The 18770-nt window shown below is 41.5% G+C and overlaps 1 protein-coding gene across 10 annotated transcripts in view; it reads left to right on the top strand.

Annotated features, from left to right (window-relative positions):
• Positions 1-18770, top strand: part of RAPGEF6 (Rap guanine nucleotide exchange factor 6) — a 202655-nt gene that overhangs the window by 177107 nt on the left and 6778 nt on the right. For 8 of the 10 annotated variants that reach the window (XM_019807466.2, XM_034655968.1, XM_034655964.1 and 5 more), the window contains one exon: positions 621-14664. In XM_019807466.2, the coding sequence (XP_019663025.1) occupies positions 621-646 (26 nt within the window). In that variant the 3' untranslated portion in view covers positions 647-14664. The remainder of the gene's footprint in view (positions 1-620; positions 14665-18770) is intronic. The other 2 variants (XM_034655967.1, XM_034655965.1) reach the window with 2 other exon arrangements.

Here is an 18770-nt window from a genome sequence, read left to right as displayed (position 1 = left end):
TTACTCTGTGATTTCATATAGTCATTAATGTTTACTTTTAAATGCTTTAGCAGTCTCTGTTACAAGAAATCCCTCAATATGGTGGTGTATTTTTTAAATAGAGTAACCTGCATGTTTCTGTGTGCCCAGTACCCTTCTTCCTGTTCAGATAGGGTATTGTTATATCTGACCAACAGCAGCTCAGTCTGATAGGATCATTTTGAGAGCAGGCACTTGACCTTAGTGGAGCTGCGCCTTACGTTAATGCATGAAAACTTCAAAGTGCCTCATTACCTGAAATCGTGCTGCTGGTGTAGTTCCTCTGAAGCAGAACTCGTGACTGACTGCAGCTGGGGCAGCGTTTTGCAAAATGGTCTGCTTTATTAAAAATCCATGCAATTCTATCCCTTCAAGCAGTAGAGTAATGACATGATGAAGAAGTGGTTGCGGTGTTGCCGCCTGTCACCCCGCAGTGCGACCAGACCAGCACTCATAATGTTGTAATAAAATCTGGGCCTTGATGGGATCATCTGAGAGGATTTCTTTGTTGAAAGTGACTAATTTTCTAAACAGGTGACTAGATTGTAAGTTGATCTTCATTAATATGCCTCATCTACCAATGGTGTTTTTACTATTTTCAGAAAATGAACAGGTCTCAGCAGTGTAGCCTTTGGAGGACCTGTGTGAAGTTTACCGAACGCCGTCAAGGAAGGAGTGGGCTGACCGGCCTCACGATTCCGCAGGCCGCTGGCGCCAGCGAACAGCTTGCTGCTGCTATAACCCAGAGCTCTCGCTCCCTGTACTCCGAGTGCTGACCGAGCCCTGAGTCATGCTTCCTTTTATCGAATCCTTGCAGATGCAGAGTTTCCTCAGCTATGGATGTTGTGCCTGGAAACCAGTCTTCACTTCGCACACCAGACCTGCCTTGGGACCACGGTTACTAGACCAGATTCAAACTCAGAGTCCTCCCTATGTATATCAGTATAGATTTTTCTTTAGCAAGTTATTTTTAAGATAGTGGTGTAGTATTATTTCCAAGCCATAGCTTGGGTTAACGGATAAATTCAAAATGTCTGCCAATACCAAGGATATTCCTGTGTATTTGAAAAGTAACTTATTATTTGAAATTTTGTGGTTTTCTTTGTTTTGGGGAGCTGTCATTAGCGGATGTTTATGTTTGAGGCCATAAATCTGTCTCTGGTCTTACCAAACTGAAATCATCTTTACAGGATGATAACGCTTAATCTGTACAGAGATGAACTGGATCCGTAGCACTGGTACAATGGAGGGTCTCCGTTTGAGTGGGATAGGAAGCCCTTTGTGGTTGAGGTATTAGGAAGGAAGATACTGCCCTCTGCTGATTTGGGCACATGAAGCTATCACAGGGTTTCTTATCAGTCGTTTGGGACAGGGAGGCTGTGATTGGATGGATAGCCACCCTCATCTCCAAAGAAGGAAATTTTTTCTTAAATCACATATACCAATCCTTTCTGAAGTGAAAGCCATGCTGCATCTAACTAAAAGTATAAATCCAGTAAGTAGAGAATGGGTTCAGGAGAGTTCTGCAGAAACTCAGGACAAAAATTTTTCACTGCTCAAATGTGGAGTTCTTTTTTTAAAAGGAAGTGTAATCATTGGTGTGTAACCATGGAGATGAATTCAGCTGCATGTCTGTTCCGCAGCCACCCCTGCTCCCCATCTCAGCATGAGGCTGTGTTCAACCCTCACAAACCCTGCAGCCCCCATCTGCCTGCACGAAAGCTCATGAGCACACCGAGGTAATAAGTGGTTGAAAATTTTAGTGGGGGGCAGAGGAGCTAGAATTGTGGAAACGATTCTCTCTTGGTTCTCGGTTTAGCCCTTGAGAGGAAAGAGAGAGATATTTTTAACAGCCTGGGCATGGCGCTCCTAAGTATTTAATTAAAATTTTAGTGACTGTTTACTGGACGACCTAGACTTTACACATTTTTACAAATTAAATACAGTGTTTTCTATATCAAGTTTAAATTTAATCATTTGTTTTTTAATGTAAATGAGAGCTTAATAAACAACTGTGATGACTACCAAAAAAAAAAAAAAAAGAAAGAAAAAAGAAAAAAAAGCCAAAGCCATTTGTGTGCACTACCCAGATTAACATGGAGCCAGAATGGGTTTACTTCTGAGTGGTTGTCCATATGTGAATTTATAGGATTTAGCTGGTTTGTGATTTCCCTTTTCAAGAATTTGTTCTCATTTTTCCCTAGCTTTCTCTTCCTTCTCTTTCTCCCTGTCCCCTTCCTTTTTTTTTTAATAGTAGGCTCCGCGCCCAACATGGGGCTTGAACTTGTGACCTTGCGATAAAGAGTTGTGTTCTCTACCGACAGAGCCAGCCAGGTGCCTACCCTACCCCCCAGCCCCTTCATCTTAAAATCATAAATCATTTCCAAGTGGTCAATGGCAGTAGTCTGTCTTTTCCATCAAAATGACTGTCTCTTCATTTTAGGAAAAATAGCTTATCTGAAAAATTCCTTTGGGCAAAAAACCCCCAAAAAACGTGAATTTGAAACTTAAAGCCTTAAAAATCCACCCCCCAGGTGTGTTAGAATGGGGCTAATTGGCTCTATAGCTTTCTTGTTCCATTTACATGAAAAGTGGCCTGGATCAAAAATCCTGGTTTGAAAGTCACACTGTAGTGATTTAACCAAAAAAAAGAAAACGTTCCTTCACTGATTCACATAGTAGTGTTTTCATGTCCAGGGCAAAACAAAGATAATGAAATATACTTCTGTTATAATCCTCTTTTTGTCAAGTTTGACTGTTTATTCTCATTGTTTTATATCCATTACCCTAGAAAAAATGTGCTGTTTGCACAATATCTGTTTATTTGCAGGTGTTTGAAACAAATGGGAGCCTTTACCTGTCTTTGTCCTTAATGGTGTTGAGAATATCTCGCAAAGAGTCAGAGGCTGTGTTTTTGACGGCACCTTGTAGCTGCCTTTGTCTTCCTCTAGCTCCAACCGTGAGTGTTTGGGTCAGCCGATCACAGTGACCAGGAACCAAAGCCAAAAGCAGTGTGGTTTGATGTGCGTGTATCCCCTAAAGACTCGTGGAGTTGTGATGTTTATATTTTAATTCTAATTTAGGGCACATTTTTGCCTTCTCTTAGTTTGTTACACGACTAGAACAAGAGAAGCCTTAACCTGTATTTGCTCCAATTCTAAACCGCCATTTTTGGTTTTGTTTTTATTTTATAGTTATAACTTTAACGAAGAGACTAGTGCCCTCATCCCACCTCAGCTCTGAATCCCTCAGGACTTCCTGAAGCAGTAAATCCACAGTGCAAAGTTTTGCCAAATAAGTTTCAACAAAACAGTTTCTTCATAATGAAAGATTTGGTCATTTAGTAAATCCACTATATACTTCCATAAAGATTTATTTTAAGTAGTAGATTCTTCCTCCAAATGATTACTTTGAATCTGATCTTTGGGGAGAAAAAGGCTTATTAACTGGTTTCTCATGAAGGTGTTAAGTCACACTGTGGTCATCTCTATAACCTCCTTGAGCGTCTCCAAGCCGGAAATAGGGCGGTAATCGTGAGGATTTCCGAGAACAAACCTAATTTTTAGAAAGTGTTCTCTTTCCTATAAAAAGGAGAGTTTCCTTGTATATTTAAAACAATGATAATGATTGTTATCCTGATATATTTTATTTCTAAAAAATGTGATATTAAAGTAGATGTATCCCTTTAGCATTACCTTAAAGGTTAGAACAGAGGGATGAATCTTCAAAAAAGTGTCACAGTACATTTTCGAATTTGAACTTGAACCCCAGTTCATCTTTAGCTTTTGTTGTGCTTTTTTAAGGCTTCTTTATTTTTGATACACAGAATGCAGTTGTACTTGATCTTTTAAAATTGAAACGTGAGCTTATCAGAAAAAGACAAAACTGCACAGTTGTAATAATCAAATGCAATTATACTGCACAAATCAGTGATTGTAAAGTGTCCTGTAGCGAGCAATGTTTGTCTCCTATTTTTTGATACCTCTTAAACTTATGTCTTTTAGAAAGACAGTGCCTCTGTATGCTTTTTGTATTTTTACTGAGTGTAAATATTTGTTATATTTTTGGTTAAGAGAATGTAAAAGCACCATTTATTATTATCATATCTACTAATACATTGGTGGAATCAATAAAGAATCTACATTAACCTTCTCTGCTCTTTATTATAAATGTATGGACACAGATAAAATAATTACACCCAGTCACTCAAGAAGGCTGCTGTGGGACTAGCACTGGTGTGAAGGCCTGATTTTTTTAAGTCCCCAGAGAAACTGGAATGGTCCAATTATTATTGACTTTGTAGTGTCAACAAAATACCTATCTCTTTTTTTGGGTTTTAAAAAGTGTGTTTGATGACAAACCAAATAACACTGGTTAATCCCCATTTGGGCTTGTTTCTCTCTTAGAAGGAAAGCCGGCCAGCAGGCTGTCCAGGGCTAGTTGAGTGAGTGCAAGGTACTGTCCGGGACTCGGGGCCCCAAGCATTTACACCACTCGACATCCCCTCTGTGTCACAGGAAGGGCAGAGGGGGAAGGTGCAAATGTGTGTCCCTTTTTATAGTGAAACAGCAGCTTTTTCAGAAGCTGCACTTGATATTTCTGCTTTTATCTCCCTAGTCAGAAGTGGGTCCCATGACCAGTGGCTGCAAGAAACTTGGGAAGTGACCTTTCTTAGCTGAGCCATCGATGGCCCCAAGTAACAATGGGACTCCTTCCAGTGAGAAAGAAAAGAATGGCTAATGGGCACCTCGCATGGTTTGCTACAGCGCTCTTCTCATGGCAATATGTGCAGTGGTTTCCTTCAGGGGATCACATCCTAGGACCTTGGTGAAGAAGGAGGAAATTTTGCTCTAGCACTCCTTCCTAAAATTTTCCCAGTCTTCACTCTGTACCTAGGGAATATTATTCCCACGATAGGTAAGGCTGCTTCCTCCTCCCAATTATAACCCCCTCCTGGCACACACACCAGGTTTTCCCCCAGGCCATTCCTTCCCCTAACCATTTTTGCATAAGTGTCCCTAGTTCATTCCTTTACTTAGAAATCTTACACAAATGCAGTAGGTTGAGGGCTGGCTACCTAAAAACATCTAGCCCTAGTCCCTATAATAGTGAATGTTACTGTATTGGAGAAAAGGTCTTTGCAGATGTAATGGTTCTGAGATGAGATTACTTTGGCTTATCTGGATGAGCCCTATATGCCAAGACAAGTGTCTTTCTAAGGGAGAGACGAAGATACAACAGACCTCATGGAGAGGGCAGTGTGAAGACAGCAGGGAGGCAAAGCAACAAGTGAGAGAATGCCAGTGGCCCCAGGAACTGGAAGAGATGAGCTTCTTCCTTCACACCCCTGGACGACACCCTGATTTGGACTTCCGGCCTGTTTTAATTAGGACACCCGAGTCCTGCTGATCTGTTACGGTAGCCCTTGGAAACTAATACGCTTTACTGTTTTTGATACTGGCGACCCGGAACAGGAACTGAAAGGATATGTTAGTCCACGAGGATACTTTAGGACCACCTCTCCCACCTACAGAAGCATTTGATAAACCAAGACGAGAGGGATCATCTGCCCCAGAGGCATCCCCTGCAGCAGCCTGGTGAGCTTGTTGGTTTCCCCGGTGTTGACAGAAGGGACACTTCTATCAGCCTTGCTTAACTTAATAGTTCCCGTTTTTTTCATTTCAGACATAGTGATGAATGTGTACTGGTACCTTACTGTGGTTTTAATTTTAATTTCCACAATAATTAAGAATCTTTTTGAATACTTATTGGCCATTTGAATATTTTGTGAAGTTTCTTTTTAGTTCCTTTTTAAAATGTGCTAGAGTATTGAAATATAATTGTTATATAATGACCTTGTATGTAGCAATCTTAATTCATTTATTCTAGGTTTGTGATTTTTGGGGGTTTTTCCAGATACTCCTATCATGTGCTCATAATGACTTTTATTTATTTCCAGTCATTTTGCATTTCATTTCTCACCTCCTTGCCCCGGTCACCGTGCTAATATATTAGTACCACGCTGAATAGAAGCAGTCGGGGTGGAATACACCTTGTTCCTCATCTAAGGGGGAAAACTTTCCGATTTACCATCGATCATAATGATTGCTATAGGGTTTTTGTGAGTATTCTTTATGAATTTAAAGATGTTTTATTTATAATTTTCTAAGTGTGTGTGTGATAGATCAAATTGTCAGATGCTTTTCTTGAATCTTTTGAGATGATAGAATTATTTTTCTTGTATCCGTAAGTGTTGTTAATGAGAGATTTCCTAGTGTCAGCCCCTCCCTGTTCCACCCCTGCTCCCTACTTCACCTTCCTCTTTGCTAGAATAAATACCATTGGATTATGAAAGATTATTTTTACAAATATCTGGATTTATTTTGCAATATTTTGTTTAGGATTTTACATCTATATTCAAGAGAGAGAGGGTCTGTAATATCCCTTTCTTGTAATACCCTTGTTAGGTTTTGGTATTAATGTTAAACTGGACTTGTGGAAAGAGCTGGAAATTCTCCTTTCTGTTTTTCAAGTTTCTGGAAGATTAAACTCAAGCCACTTGCACCTCTCTGGACTCTCACCTGTCTCTTCAGCTCTGGAACACTGACAAGCTCCTCCCTAGCTTCCCCTCTCTTGCATTATGGCCTGGAAATTTTCTTCAGGTGGTAAACTGGGGCAGTGGTAGGCTCAGGTCTTGTTTCTTGTGCTTTCAAGGATTAATGTCCTTCAGTGCCTGATGTCCAGTGTCTTAAATGGCATTGTTTTATATGGTTTGTCTAGTTTTTTAGTCACTAGAGGAGTGAGGGTAAAGTGCTAGTTACTGCTTCTTGACCAGAAGTGGAAGTCCATATATAAAAATTGAATACAGTTCTCTCAGTAAATAACAGAAGCAGACAAACACATACCCTCCCCCCACCAGAAAAAAAATTGTTAAGGATATAGAAGACAAGAACAAAACAATTAAAAAAGTTTAGTAATCTAATGGACTATAGGACACTGAATCATTAACTGCAAAGTATATATTCTTTCTAGGCGAACATGAGCATTGATCAAAGTTGGCTCTGTTAAGCCATAAAGAAACTAACAAATTGCAAGAAGTTGAACTCCTATATAGAAGGTTCTTTGTATAGAATTAAACAAGAAATTAGTAACCAAAGCCATAAAAATTGGATGTTAAATGTTTCCCCCAATAACCCAGTGGAAAGAAAGTTTTTTTAACTGAATGACGATGGAAATAGGAATATCAAAACCTTCTGGTTTGAGGTTAAAGCCATACTTAAAGGGGAAGTTTATAGCCCTAAATGCATATATTAGAAAAGTAAAAAGGCTCAAAATGAATTAAACATTCTTCTCAAGAAACCAGAATAACAGATTAAATTCAAATAAATGGAAAAAAATAAGAAAAATAACAAGGTAATGAAATAAATTAGGATGCCCCAAAAGGATTAACAAAGCACTAAGTTCTTTAAAAAGACTAATAAAATTGCTAATCTCTTGGTGGGAATGACCAAGAAAAAAGAAAAATAGCAAAACTATTATTAGAATGAAAAGAATGATTATGATTAATATCATTAAAAACATGAGACACTTAAACTAAAATGTAGATGAAATAAATCCACAGAAAAAACACAACTTCACAAAACTGTTAACAAGAAGGAAAATTCAGTAGTCCTATGGCTATTAAAGGAGAGGAATCTCATTTTACAAGCTTCCTGTAAAGAAAACCGAAGGCCTGAATGGCTTTCTCAAAAAGTTGTACCAAATGCTTACAGAAGAAATACTGGTGATCCTAAGAAAATATCCGAAGTGGGAAGGATTTCTTGAATAAGATCCTGGTAAGGCAACTCTAAAGGAAATGGCAGGCAGGTTTATCCTAAAATAACATTTAAAAAAAAGAGAAGGCCATAGAGTTGGAAAATACAATGTAACTCATATACGCTTCAAAGGACCAATATCCAGAATACATAAACTATTTCTGTGTGCTTAAAGAAAAGGCACATTCAGTAGGGAAATGGGCAAGACTTAAAGGCTACGTAAAAGAGGGGAAGTTGTCCATTAAATGTGGAAAGTTGCTCCATCCCATTATGAAGAACTACATAGGTTTGGGATTGATGATATGGATGTGTTCGCTCTGCTGCGTTCTACTTGGGCTGTGGTGGCAGATGATGATGGGCAGAAGAAACCCCTCTCCTTTGGAAGAATAAAAATATGGACTAAAACGGGGAGCTGTGGTAAAATACGTTGGAGCCACCAGATGGCGCCATGCTACTATGTGTCCCTCGTGGTCTTTGTCTTCAGAAAGGTAAGAGCAAGGTAATTTTTTTTTTTTTTTTAAGATTTGATTTTATTAGAGAGAGTGCTCCAGCAGGAAAAGGGGGAAGGGAGGGGGCAGAGGAAGAAGCAGACTCCCCACTGAGCAGGGACCCTGTCACAGAGCTTGATCCCAGGATCATGACCTGAGCCAAAGGCAGGCACTTAACCAACTGAGCCACCCAGGCGTCCCTAACTTCTTAGCCATCTTTCCAGATCTGTCTAGAGCCCACAATGAAGTATTTTGTGAGCGTTCCCCTCCACAGAGGTAATGAAACTGAAACATTTCCAACCAGAAAATAAAGAATTTTAGACAGATTGTAGTTGGATAAAGTTTGGACACTCGTGAGTAGACAGTATGGATACAGCGATTTCCGTAAACATCATTTGTGCATTTGGACATAGGATCTGGAATACTTAATGAGTGTTGGTCCTTTCCAGGGCTCCTAAGGGACATCTTCCAGATAACACAAATGACCCAACTCTGAACAGGAATGAAAAGCAGATAATAAACATCAGAACCAGTCAGACTTGTATAGTCTACACTGAACAGTCGCCTACTCTAGAGGCTCCTGGCAGCTGTCCATCTGCTCTGAACTCTTGATATTTTTGGTGGTTTTTATTTTGGGCATTTTGGTAGATATGTAATGGTTTTAGTTTTCATTTCCCTAGTTATTGGGGTTGAGCTCCTTTCCATATTTGTGTAGACCATTTGATTTCTGCTTTTATGAGGTGCCTTTTTGAGTGTTTTCATTTTTATCAATTTGTAGATATTTTTTATGCATTCTGGATATGACTCCTTTGTCAGTTACATCTGTGGCAAATAACTGTTCCCACTTGGTGGCATGTGTGGTCATAATGAAGAAGGGACGTTCTTAATTTTAAACTAGAGAAATTTATTACTCGTTTCCTTTATAGTTAGTGCTTTTTTTTTGTAATCTAAGAAGTCTTTTCCTCTTCCATGTTCATTAACATATTTATCTTTCAAATACTTCAATGTTATGCTTTTTAAATTTAGCTCTACAATATATCTGGAATAGAATTTTGTGCATAGTGTAAGGTAGAGTCAGGTTTCAGTCTCCCACTCATTGATTGTTCCCGGACCATTTGTCCCACTGCCCTGCAGTCATCTCTGCTGTGAGTCAGCTGTCCATAGTGTGGGTGAGTTTGTTCGGGGGTCTGTATTCTATCAGCCTATTCTTCCATTCCTTATTCCCACATTGTTTTAAATGCTCTAGCATTACACTACATACCGATACCTGGTAGAGAACAGGACTCTGTTCTTTTTCAAGAATATATTAGCTGTTCTCTTATCATTTGTATTTCCAGAGAAATTTAATGACCAAGTTATCAACTTACAGACACACAATTGCAATTTTGAATGCGATTTTCTTGAGAAATTATATAATAATTTGAAGGAAGTTAACATTTTTTGTAAAATTTACTCTTCTAGTCTGTGAGTCCAGTGTATTTCTTCGTTTATTTAGATTTTCTATGGCTCTGTTTCATTCTTTTGGTTTAAGGGCTTAATATTATTCAGATAAGATTTATGTTTTTAAGAGTGTGATGCGTTTGGGATTCCCCCACCCCCCACTTTATTGAGGTATATGTACTCGATAATTGAAAATTGTATATATTTGAGTTGTATGTCTTGGTCCATTTGAGCTGCTGTAACAAAATACCATAGGCTGGGGGGCTCATATACAGCAGAATGTATTTCTCACAGTTGTGAAAGCTAGGAAGTTCAAGATCAAGGTGCCAGCAGATTCCCTGTTCTGTGAGGGCCTGTGTCCTGGGTCATGGATGGTGCCTTCTTGCCATGTTGTCACAGAGAAGGGGCTTCTTTTCTAAGGGTAGGAATCCCACTCATCAGGCCTTCACCCTCTTGACCCAGTCACCCGCCACAGCCCTCACTTCCTATTACCCTCACCTTTAGGAATTAGGATTTCAACCCATGAATGGGGGTTCAGTGTGTAGTAGCATACAGTGGTACGACATGACGATGTGACGTATGTCTACATTGCGAAATGGTTACCACAATTAAGCAAGTTAACGTATCCCTAACTTGACATACTTAAAATTTGCGTGTGGTAAGAACACTTAAAATCACCTGCCTTAGCCCATTTCTTGTATGCCATCTAGTATTACTGACTGTAGTCAGTATGTGGTACAGAACCACTCCAGAACTTCCTTATCCTGCATAAATCTTTGTACCTTTTGATCAACATCTTCCCGCCCCTCCCCCTCGACCCCTGGCAACCACCAGATCCCAGACCATGTGATACCTGTCTTACCTCACTTAGTAGAGTGTTCTCCAGGTTCGTCCACGTTGTCACAGAAGGCTAGATTTTGTTCTTTTGTAAGGCTGAATAATACTCCTGTATTATAAACAGACGGTCGTTTTCAAATCTTGGCAGTTGCGAATGATACTGCAGTGAACGCGGAGGGGCAGACGTCTTCAGCCAAGTCCGCCAGATGGAGCCTTCTGTTCCTTAGAGAATGAATTCTACCAAAATCTGAGTGAGTTTGGAAGTGCCTTCTTCCTTCCTAAAGCCTCCAGATTAGAGCACAGCCCAGCTAACACTTTCGACTCCAACTTGTGAGACCCTGAGTAGACGATCCAGGCAACCTGGCCCAAATTTCTGACCCACTGAACTTGTGCTATTTTGAGCCACTGAGTTTGTGATAATTTACAGCAACAGCTAACTAATATAATATGTATTAGCTGTATATTCCCTGTGCCTTAGTTCTCTTATCCTCAAGCATGTTGCCAACAGTAACCGATCTCATTTTTATTGTTGCTCTGAGGATGAAGTGACTTAATCCATGTGTACCCCTTTGGTGGTGCCCAGCTACCTGGTAAGTACTCAGTAACTGTAGGCTGTGTTATTACGACCACCCCCCCCCCGCCTCTTTGCCCTCCTCACACTTCTGTAGTTCTGTACCTTAATCGTTCCATTTCATCTCCTTTCCTAAAATTTCATTTCTTTGCCCAATAGAGTCTTAGCTGCCCCACACCTCCTGTATCTGTGGTCATGTATCTGACAACTGCAACTATTCAAAATATAATCCAGATGCTAAACTAAAGTTCAGATGCTAAAACTAAATCAATTCCATGTAGCAAATGCACTAAAGTTATATTTTTGACTTGGTGAGACTGAGCACTTCTTGTTTTCTAAGTTAAAGCACACGAGGAGTCAGAATTATAACTAGTAAGTGGAAAACTAGAAGGAGACACACTCGTAGCGATAACAATGTGAGGAAGACCCGTGAGGGGAAGGGGCCTGAGCACAAAGGTACAGAAGAGCTTGCAGAGCAGGGTAAGGTGGGGCGGGCTGTGCTTCAGGGATCCGTGGGAGTGTCACTCAACAGATCCAGTGTCACGGCAGCTAAGACACTCATCCTCCGTGTGTTCACACTGGAAATGGAAATTGGAAATATATAGTATTTTTAAAGATTTCTTTATTAAATAAAAGATCTCGTTCAACTACACCAAAGACAATTTAAAAACGGGCAAAGGACCTAAAATGAGTGCCAATGAGTGCATGAAAAGACGCTCAGCATCAATCATGAGGGAAAGGCCCATCAAAGTCATGACGACATACCACCTCACAACCATTAAGATGGTTACTGTAAAAGAAAACACAAGTGTTGGTGGAAAGGTGAAGAAACTGGAACCCTGTGCCATGAAGGTTGCTCAAAAAATTAATACCATGTGGTCCAGTAATCTGACCTGGAGGTGGGTGTCCCAAGGAATTGGGAGCAGAGTCTCAGAGGTATTTGTCCGCCCCTGCATTATTCACAGTAGCCAAGAGGTGGCAGAGGCACAAACGTGGTATGTACGTGAAGTGCAGTATCATTCAACCTGTGAAAGGAAGGACATTCTGACAGTTGCTCCAACATGAATGAACTTTGAGAACAGACACTAAGCTAAGTGAATGAAGCCAGTAACAAAAAGATAAATACTGTTTGGATCTGCTGATGTGAGGTACCTAGTAGAGGTAAGTTCATAGGCAAAGAAACTAGAAGAGTGGTTTCCAGTGGCTGGGCAGGAGCGAGGAACGGAGAGCTGCAGTTTAATGGGGTAGAGAATTTCCATTTTGCAAGATGAGGAAGTCTCCGGGAGACGGGCTGTAGAACAGCGCAAAAGTATGTAGCACTCCTGAAATGTACACTTAAAAATGGTTAGGATGGTAACCTTTTGTATTTTACCATAATTTTTTTAATTGCCAAAAAAAAAAAAAGGAATCCAACCCCAGAAAGGTGAACAGAGGAAATGCTTGCAGTGGGCCGCAGCTAGCGGCCGGCAATCAGTAGGCAGTGGTGGAGGGTTTCAACTTCTGTGCGACCAAAAGTATGTTTAGGGCAGTTGCACATACTAAACAAACCCAAACTCCAAATGACCCTGCCTCCTGTGTCTCATCCATAAAAATCCCCTAGGGCACGAGAGGTCAAGTAGCCAGTCAGCACTGAGCTTGTGGCAAGGGCAGACATTCACAAGGAAACGTGATCTAGGGTTTTAACCGCAGCCTTTCAAGCACTTCATTTCACTAAACCCTAGGGCTTCATCACACTAAGGAGCAAAGAAGCTTTAAAAGTAGTTATTCTGTCATCACTAAGGTTAGTCATTTTTTTTGAAAGATCTTATTTGTCAGAGAGAGAGCACAAGCAGGGCGAGCGGCAGGCAGAGGGAGAAACAGGCTTCCGCTGAGCAGGGGTCCCGATGCGGGACTTGGTCCTGGCGCCCTGAGATCATGATCCCAGCAGAAGGCACACACTTCACCGACTGAGCCACCCAGATTAGACATTTAAATCTTAACTGAGCTCATGGTTTCCTTAGGGAGGCAGAGCGACAGACAAGATGAGCCAAAGAGCGCTTTCTGTTCCAGGAAGCCCATGGAAGGGACAGGTGTTGGGCTGTGGTCTGGAGATCGTCAGGGACCCAGTGCTCAGGATGGCAAGCGTTTCGAAATCCTGTGTGGACCACTTAGAGCAGCATGCTGAACCTCCTTTCTGGCCTCCCACCTCCCCAAAGCCAGCAAGCCCACTGTGGCTGGATCTCGGGGCAGGCGCTACTGCTAAGCTGTAAATGGCACTCTGGGTTACTGCTTAATTTCTTTCACTGTTTTTTATTTTCCAATTTAAAAAATGTTTTGCACTGGGTCCTCCTGAGCCTTGTCCTGGTTCCACTTCTTGTTTTAAACTACAGAATCCTCTCCTGTCTACAGGGCCTGGAATGTTACTGCGTCTGGGCTCCCGATGAGCATAGGTTTGAGGCTTCAGAGCCATGTGTCCCCCCTCCATCCAGGTGACGGGGAAGGAGAGTTAAAGCCCAGCAGAGGGGCATAGACGCCCCTCTTTTACCCTGTTGTCTTTCCTGTAAAAGTCCGTTCCCTGAGAGGTCAGTGTTGGCAGGCAACCGCCCTATACGGACTTCACCCCTTCTTCTGGGCCCCTGTTCTGCCTTCTGCCCCACAGCCTTCCCTGCCTTTCTCCGTCTTGGAACAACTCCTCAAATGCCTTTTATAAAGCAGCTATTTCCTTCCCCGGGGCATGCTGTTCTGGTGGGTCTTGAAGTCACAGTAACCCTCCCTGTGCAGGCGCACGTGCATGCTCCCACACGTATACAGCCATGACTGCAGGTGGGCCAGTGTGAGGCCTGCCTTGGATTCCCTAGCATGTAGGTAGAGGTCCATTCATGTATGCTCCTGGGGCCTTCCTTCTCAACTACAAGACTAATAGACCCAGTTGGTAGCCGTTTGACCTTGAGCAAATTATATACTCTCTCTAGCCATCGGGTCTGTCACCTGTGAAATAGGAGTAAAAGCTTTTTAATAGAATGGTTGTGAGAGTGATCAGAGCCCACGCCTAGCACAAGACTGTTCACTAAACAGCTCTTCCTCCCAGCAGCCCAGCCCTCAAGTAGCCCCACAGCCAAGCACTTCCAGTGAGCTCCCCTTTCCCTCCACTGTTAGGCCAGGTCTGTAAAGTGCTTTTGGCAATATGGAACTAATGAAAGTCTCTTGAATAAACCAATCTTTGTGCTGGAGATTTACCTTTGTGCTTATTTCTTAGGTTGGAAAGAACATAGAGGCCGTAATTGGGTACTACCTTATTTCACTAGGATCGAATGCTGGTGATTTTTCTTTTACTAGTCCTGTAAATCCTTGTTTTTAGGAAACGGAGGGTGTGAGGCATTTGCCCAAGAACAGCCTGGAGCTAGATTGGAACACCTGCCAGTTTTCGGGTTCTCTGTTAAGATCTGAGAGCTGCAAATGGCCCGCAAGGCAAGGAGAGCAACCTCCACTGATTTGACAGATGCCCGGGCAGAGAAAGGTGGGTGCCCACATCACGGGAGGCCATAAATGGCCCTGCTTCCCAAAATCCAAGTCAGGAAGGTCACTGAGAGGTTTAATTCAAGGGAAGACGCTGTGCTCGCCACTCACTGATTTCCTGTAATGACTGGCCAGGCCGCCCTGGGCTCCCCACTCCTCTCTGCCCCATGTGTCGGGGAAGCGCCATGTCCATGTCAGAGTTTGGCACGTGGTGATTTGCACATGGGATGCTCTGACCAGATCTGTGTCTGACCATGCGTGTGACGTCTGAGGCTTCATTTGAAAACATCAAGTGGTTTTGATAGCCTTCCATGATCGGTTTATTCCCAAAGCCCCTGCTCCGTGCCCGCGCCGCGAGGACACTGTGTGAAAGCAGTAGGTGTCTGCACGGCTGGCAAAGACCTTGGAAGGGTTTTGACAGTCTGTGCCAAACTCCTGCTGCCTGAGGAACGGACGCAGCGTAGTCCCGAGGTCTTGGGCAGTGACCGAATAACCTGAGCTTCTGACATGGCCTCTTTTGGGGTCTCTGGTGCTTGTGAAGGGCATGTTCCCATGCGCCTTTTAACAGATGTGAATCCCAAAGGCATTTCTGCTGGCGCGCAGCAGGGGTACCTGTAGGTGGGGACACCCAGTCCGTGGCTCAGCTCCGTGGCCAAACTCCCACACAGCTCTCATTGTACACCTGGTTATCCTCTGAATGTCCTACGTGGTTCCCTTCTCTTTGTTCTTCCACCCTGCCATTGCCTTCAAGGGAGCTCCTGGGACCTGTTCTTTGGCTTTCTGTGTATCTGAATTTGACTATGTTAGAGACTTCTATTTAACAAACTGATATTAACTTCCATAGAATAGTCTTTGTGTGCTTGGCGTGTTTCATCTAGGATGGTGTCTGTCTTCAGGGTTCATTGGTCCGTGCTGTAGCGTGTCAGAACTTCCTTTTTGGTTACGGCTGAATCATATTCGCGCGTGTGTGTGTGTGTGTGTGTGTGTGTACACATTATACATACACATAATCGATCTTTCCATTCAGCCATCGGTAGTCACTAGCGTTCCTTCTACCTCTTGGCTTTTGTGAAGAATGCTGCTGTGAACATAACGTGTGCAAACATCTCTGAGACTCTGCTTTCAATTCTTTAGGACATGCACCCAGAAATGGATTGCTGATCATAGGGTAGTAGTATTTTTAATGTTTTGTGGACCCTCCATACTGTTCTCCTGGATAGTTGCACCATTTTCATTTCCACCGACAGTGACACAGGGTTCTAATTTCTGTGCATCTATACCAACACCTGGTATTTTCTGGGTTTGCTGTGTGTGTTGTTGTTTTTAATAGTAGCTATCCTAATGGGCGTGAGCTGGTATCTCATTGTGGTTTTGATTCTATTTCATTCACAGTTAGTGATGTTGAGCATCTTTTCAGGTGATTATTAGCCAGTTGTAGATCTTCTTTGAAGAAATGTCTCTTCCCGTCCTGTGCCCATTTCTTAATGATGTTGTTGAGCTGTAGGAGTTCTTTATATATACTGGATATATCCCCTTAGCAGATGTATGATTGCATATATATATTCTCCCACCGCATAGGTTACCTTTTCATTCTGTTGTATTTTTTGATGTACAGTTTTTAATTTTGATATAGTTCATTTTACATATTTTTACTTCTGCTGCCTTTGCTTTTGGCATCATATCCAAGACATTATTGCCAAATCCCGTCAGGAAGCTTTTTCCCAGTGTTTTTTCAAAAGTTTTGTAGTTTGAGGTCGTACATTTACATCTTTAATCCACTTTGGTTTTGGTATATTGTGTAAAGATTTGCTGTGGTCTGAGTGTTTGTGCCCCCCCCCACTCCCACGATATGTTGAAATGCCCTTTTTGATGGTATTAGTAGGTAGAGCCTTTGGGAAGTGCTTAAGTCATGAGGGCAGAGCCCTCATAAATAGAATTAGTGTTCTTACAACAGAGACTCCGGAGAGATCTCATGCCCTTCCACCACGTGAGACACACCAAGAAGGCACTGGCTCTAAACTACCAAGAAGGCCATTGTCAGAAGCAACCATGCTGCTACTATAACCTTGGGCTCCCCAGCCTCCAGAACTGTGAGAAAGAAATTTCAGTTGTTTATAAAAACAACAGCTTAAGCTACCCAGTCTGTGGCATTTTGATATAGTAGCCCAAACAGACTATAGCAAGATCCAACTTCATTCTTTTGCATGTTTATATTCAATTTCCCTGCAGCATTTGTTGAAAAGACTGGCCTTAACCCGTTGAGTACTCTTGGCATCGTTGTTGAATATCCCTGGATTAGTAGGTTGAACATAACTGGGAAGAGTTTTATTTTGGGGTCTCTCTTCTGTTCTATTGGATTTTATGGCTGTAAATGCCAGTCCCCCATGGATTTAATTACTGTAGGAAGTTTTGAAATTGTATGAGACCTCAAGATTGGCTTCTCAGGGTCCCTTGAGATTCCATATTAATATTAGGATGGGTATTTTTTATTTATGCCAAAAATGCCATTGGGATTTTGATAGATAGCATTAATGTAGATCACCTTGTATAGTACTGACATCTTAACAATATTAAGTCTTACAATCCATGAACACAGGATGCCTTTCTCTCTTTTGTGTCTGTGATTTCTTTCACTGATGTTTTTTAGTTTTCATTGCACAAGTCTTTGACCATCTTGGTTAAATTTATTCCTAAGTATTTTATTCTTTTGATACTATTGTAAAAGGGATTGTTTTAAATTCCTTTTGGATCGTTAGTATTAGCATATAGAAACATAACTGATTTTTTTGTGTTGATTTTGAATTTGAAGCTTCGTGGAGTTTAACTGTTATAACATTTTTTTTTCTTTTGCTTAGTGAAATCTTTAGGACTTTCTACGTCTCAGGTCATGCTGTCTGTGATCAGAGCTAATTTCACCTCTTCCTTTCTAGGATGGAGGCCTTCATTTCCTTTGCTTGCCTAACTGCTGTGGCTAGGAATTCCAGTATTTTGTTCAATAGAAGGGTGCAAGTAGGCAACCAAGTCTTGTTCCTGATCTTAGAGAAGAGCTTTCAGTCTTTGACCATGGACTTTCCATCTGCAGCCTCCATTCTGTTAGCTGTGGACTTTCCATCTGCAGCCTCCATTCTGTTCAAATATTTTCTGTTAATAGTTTGTTGAGTATTTTTACTGTGAAACAGTGTTGAATTTTGTCAGGCACTTTTTCCATACTTTGATGATCATACTGGTTTTTCCTCCATCATGCTGTAAATGTGGTGTATTATACTGATTGATTTTCTTTTATTGAACCGTTCCTGCATTCTAGGAATGCATCCCACCTGGTCATCCTGCATAATCCTTTGCAGTGCTATTGAATTCTAGTTGGTATTTTGTTTAGAATTTTTTTTTAAGATTTTTATTTATTTATTTGACAGAGAGAGAGACAGCCAGCGAGAGAGGGAACACAGGCAGGGGGAGTGGGAGAGGAAGAAGCAAGCTCCCAGAGGAGGAGCCCGATGTGGGGCTCAATCCCAGGACTCTGGGATCACGCCCTGAGCCAAAGGCAGATGCTTAACGACTAAGCCACCCAGGTGCCCCATGTTCAGAATTTTTTGCATTGCTTTCCTCTTGCTGCCTTTAAGGTTCTCTTTGACTTTTGATAATGTCATTATATAGTTCACTCTTGAACAGCGTGGGGGTTAGAGGTGCTAACCACAACCCCCACCCCATATAGTCAAAAGTCCACATATAATTTTTGATTCCCCCAAAACTCCTAATAGCCTATTGTTGACCAGAAGCCTTACCAACAACATAAACAGTCAACTAAAACATATTTTGTTATATCTTTTCTATACTGTATTCTTAAAATAAAGTAAGCTAAAGAAAATGCTATTAAAATCACCAGGAAGAGAAAATATATTTGTCCATGTTCATGTAGCTCACTGAGCACATACGTAAGACCCTTGCTGTAAATTCGTCGTCAAGTCAGAGGTCTGCATTTTTTAAAGATTGATTTCTAGAGATTATTTTGTTTCTTTGAATGAGCCATGTTTTGTTATTTCTATGTCTTGTGATCTTTTGCTGAGATTTGGACATTTGAAAAAGCAGCCATCTCTTCCACTCTTCAGA

Source organism: Ailuropoda melanoleuca, chromosome 3 (genome assembly GCF_002007445.2).
Source record: "Ailuropoda melanoleuca isolate Jingjing chromosome 3, ASM200744v2, whole genome shotgun sequence".
Lineage (NCBI taxonomy): Eukaryota > Metazoa > Chordata > Mammalia > Carnivora > Ursidae > Ailuropoda > Ailuropoda melanoleuca.
Note: the sequence above shows the minus strand (reverse complement) of the source record. Positions and strands in the feature narration are given on the sequence as shown.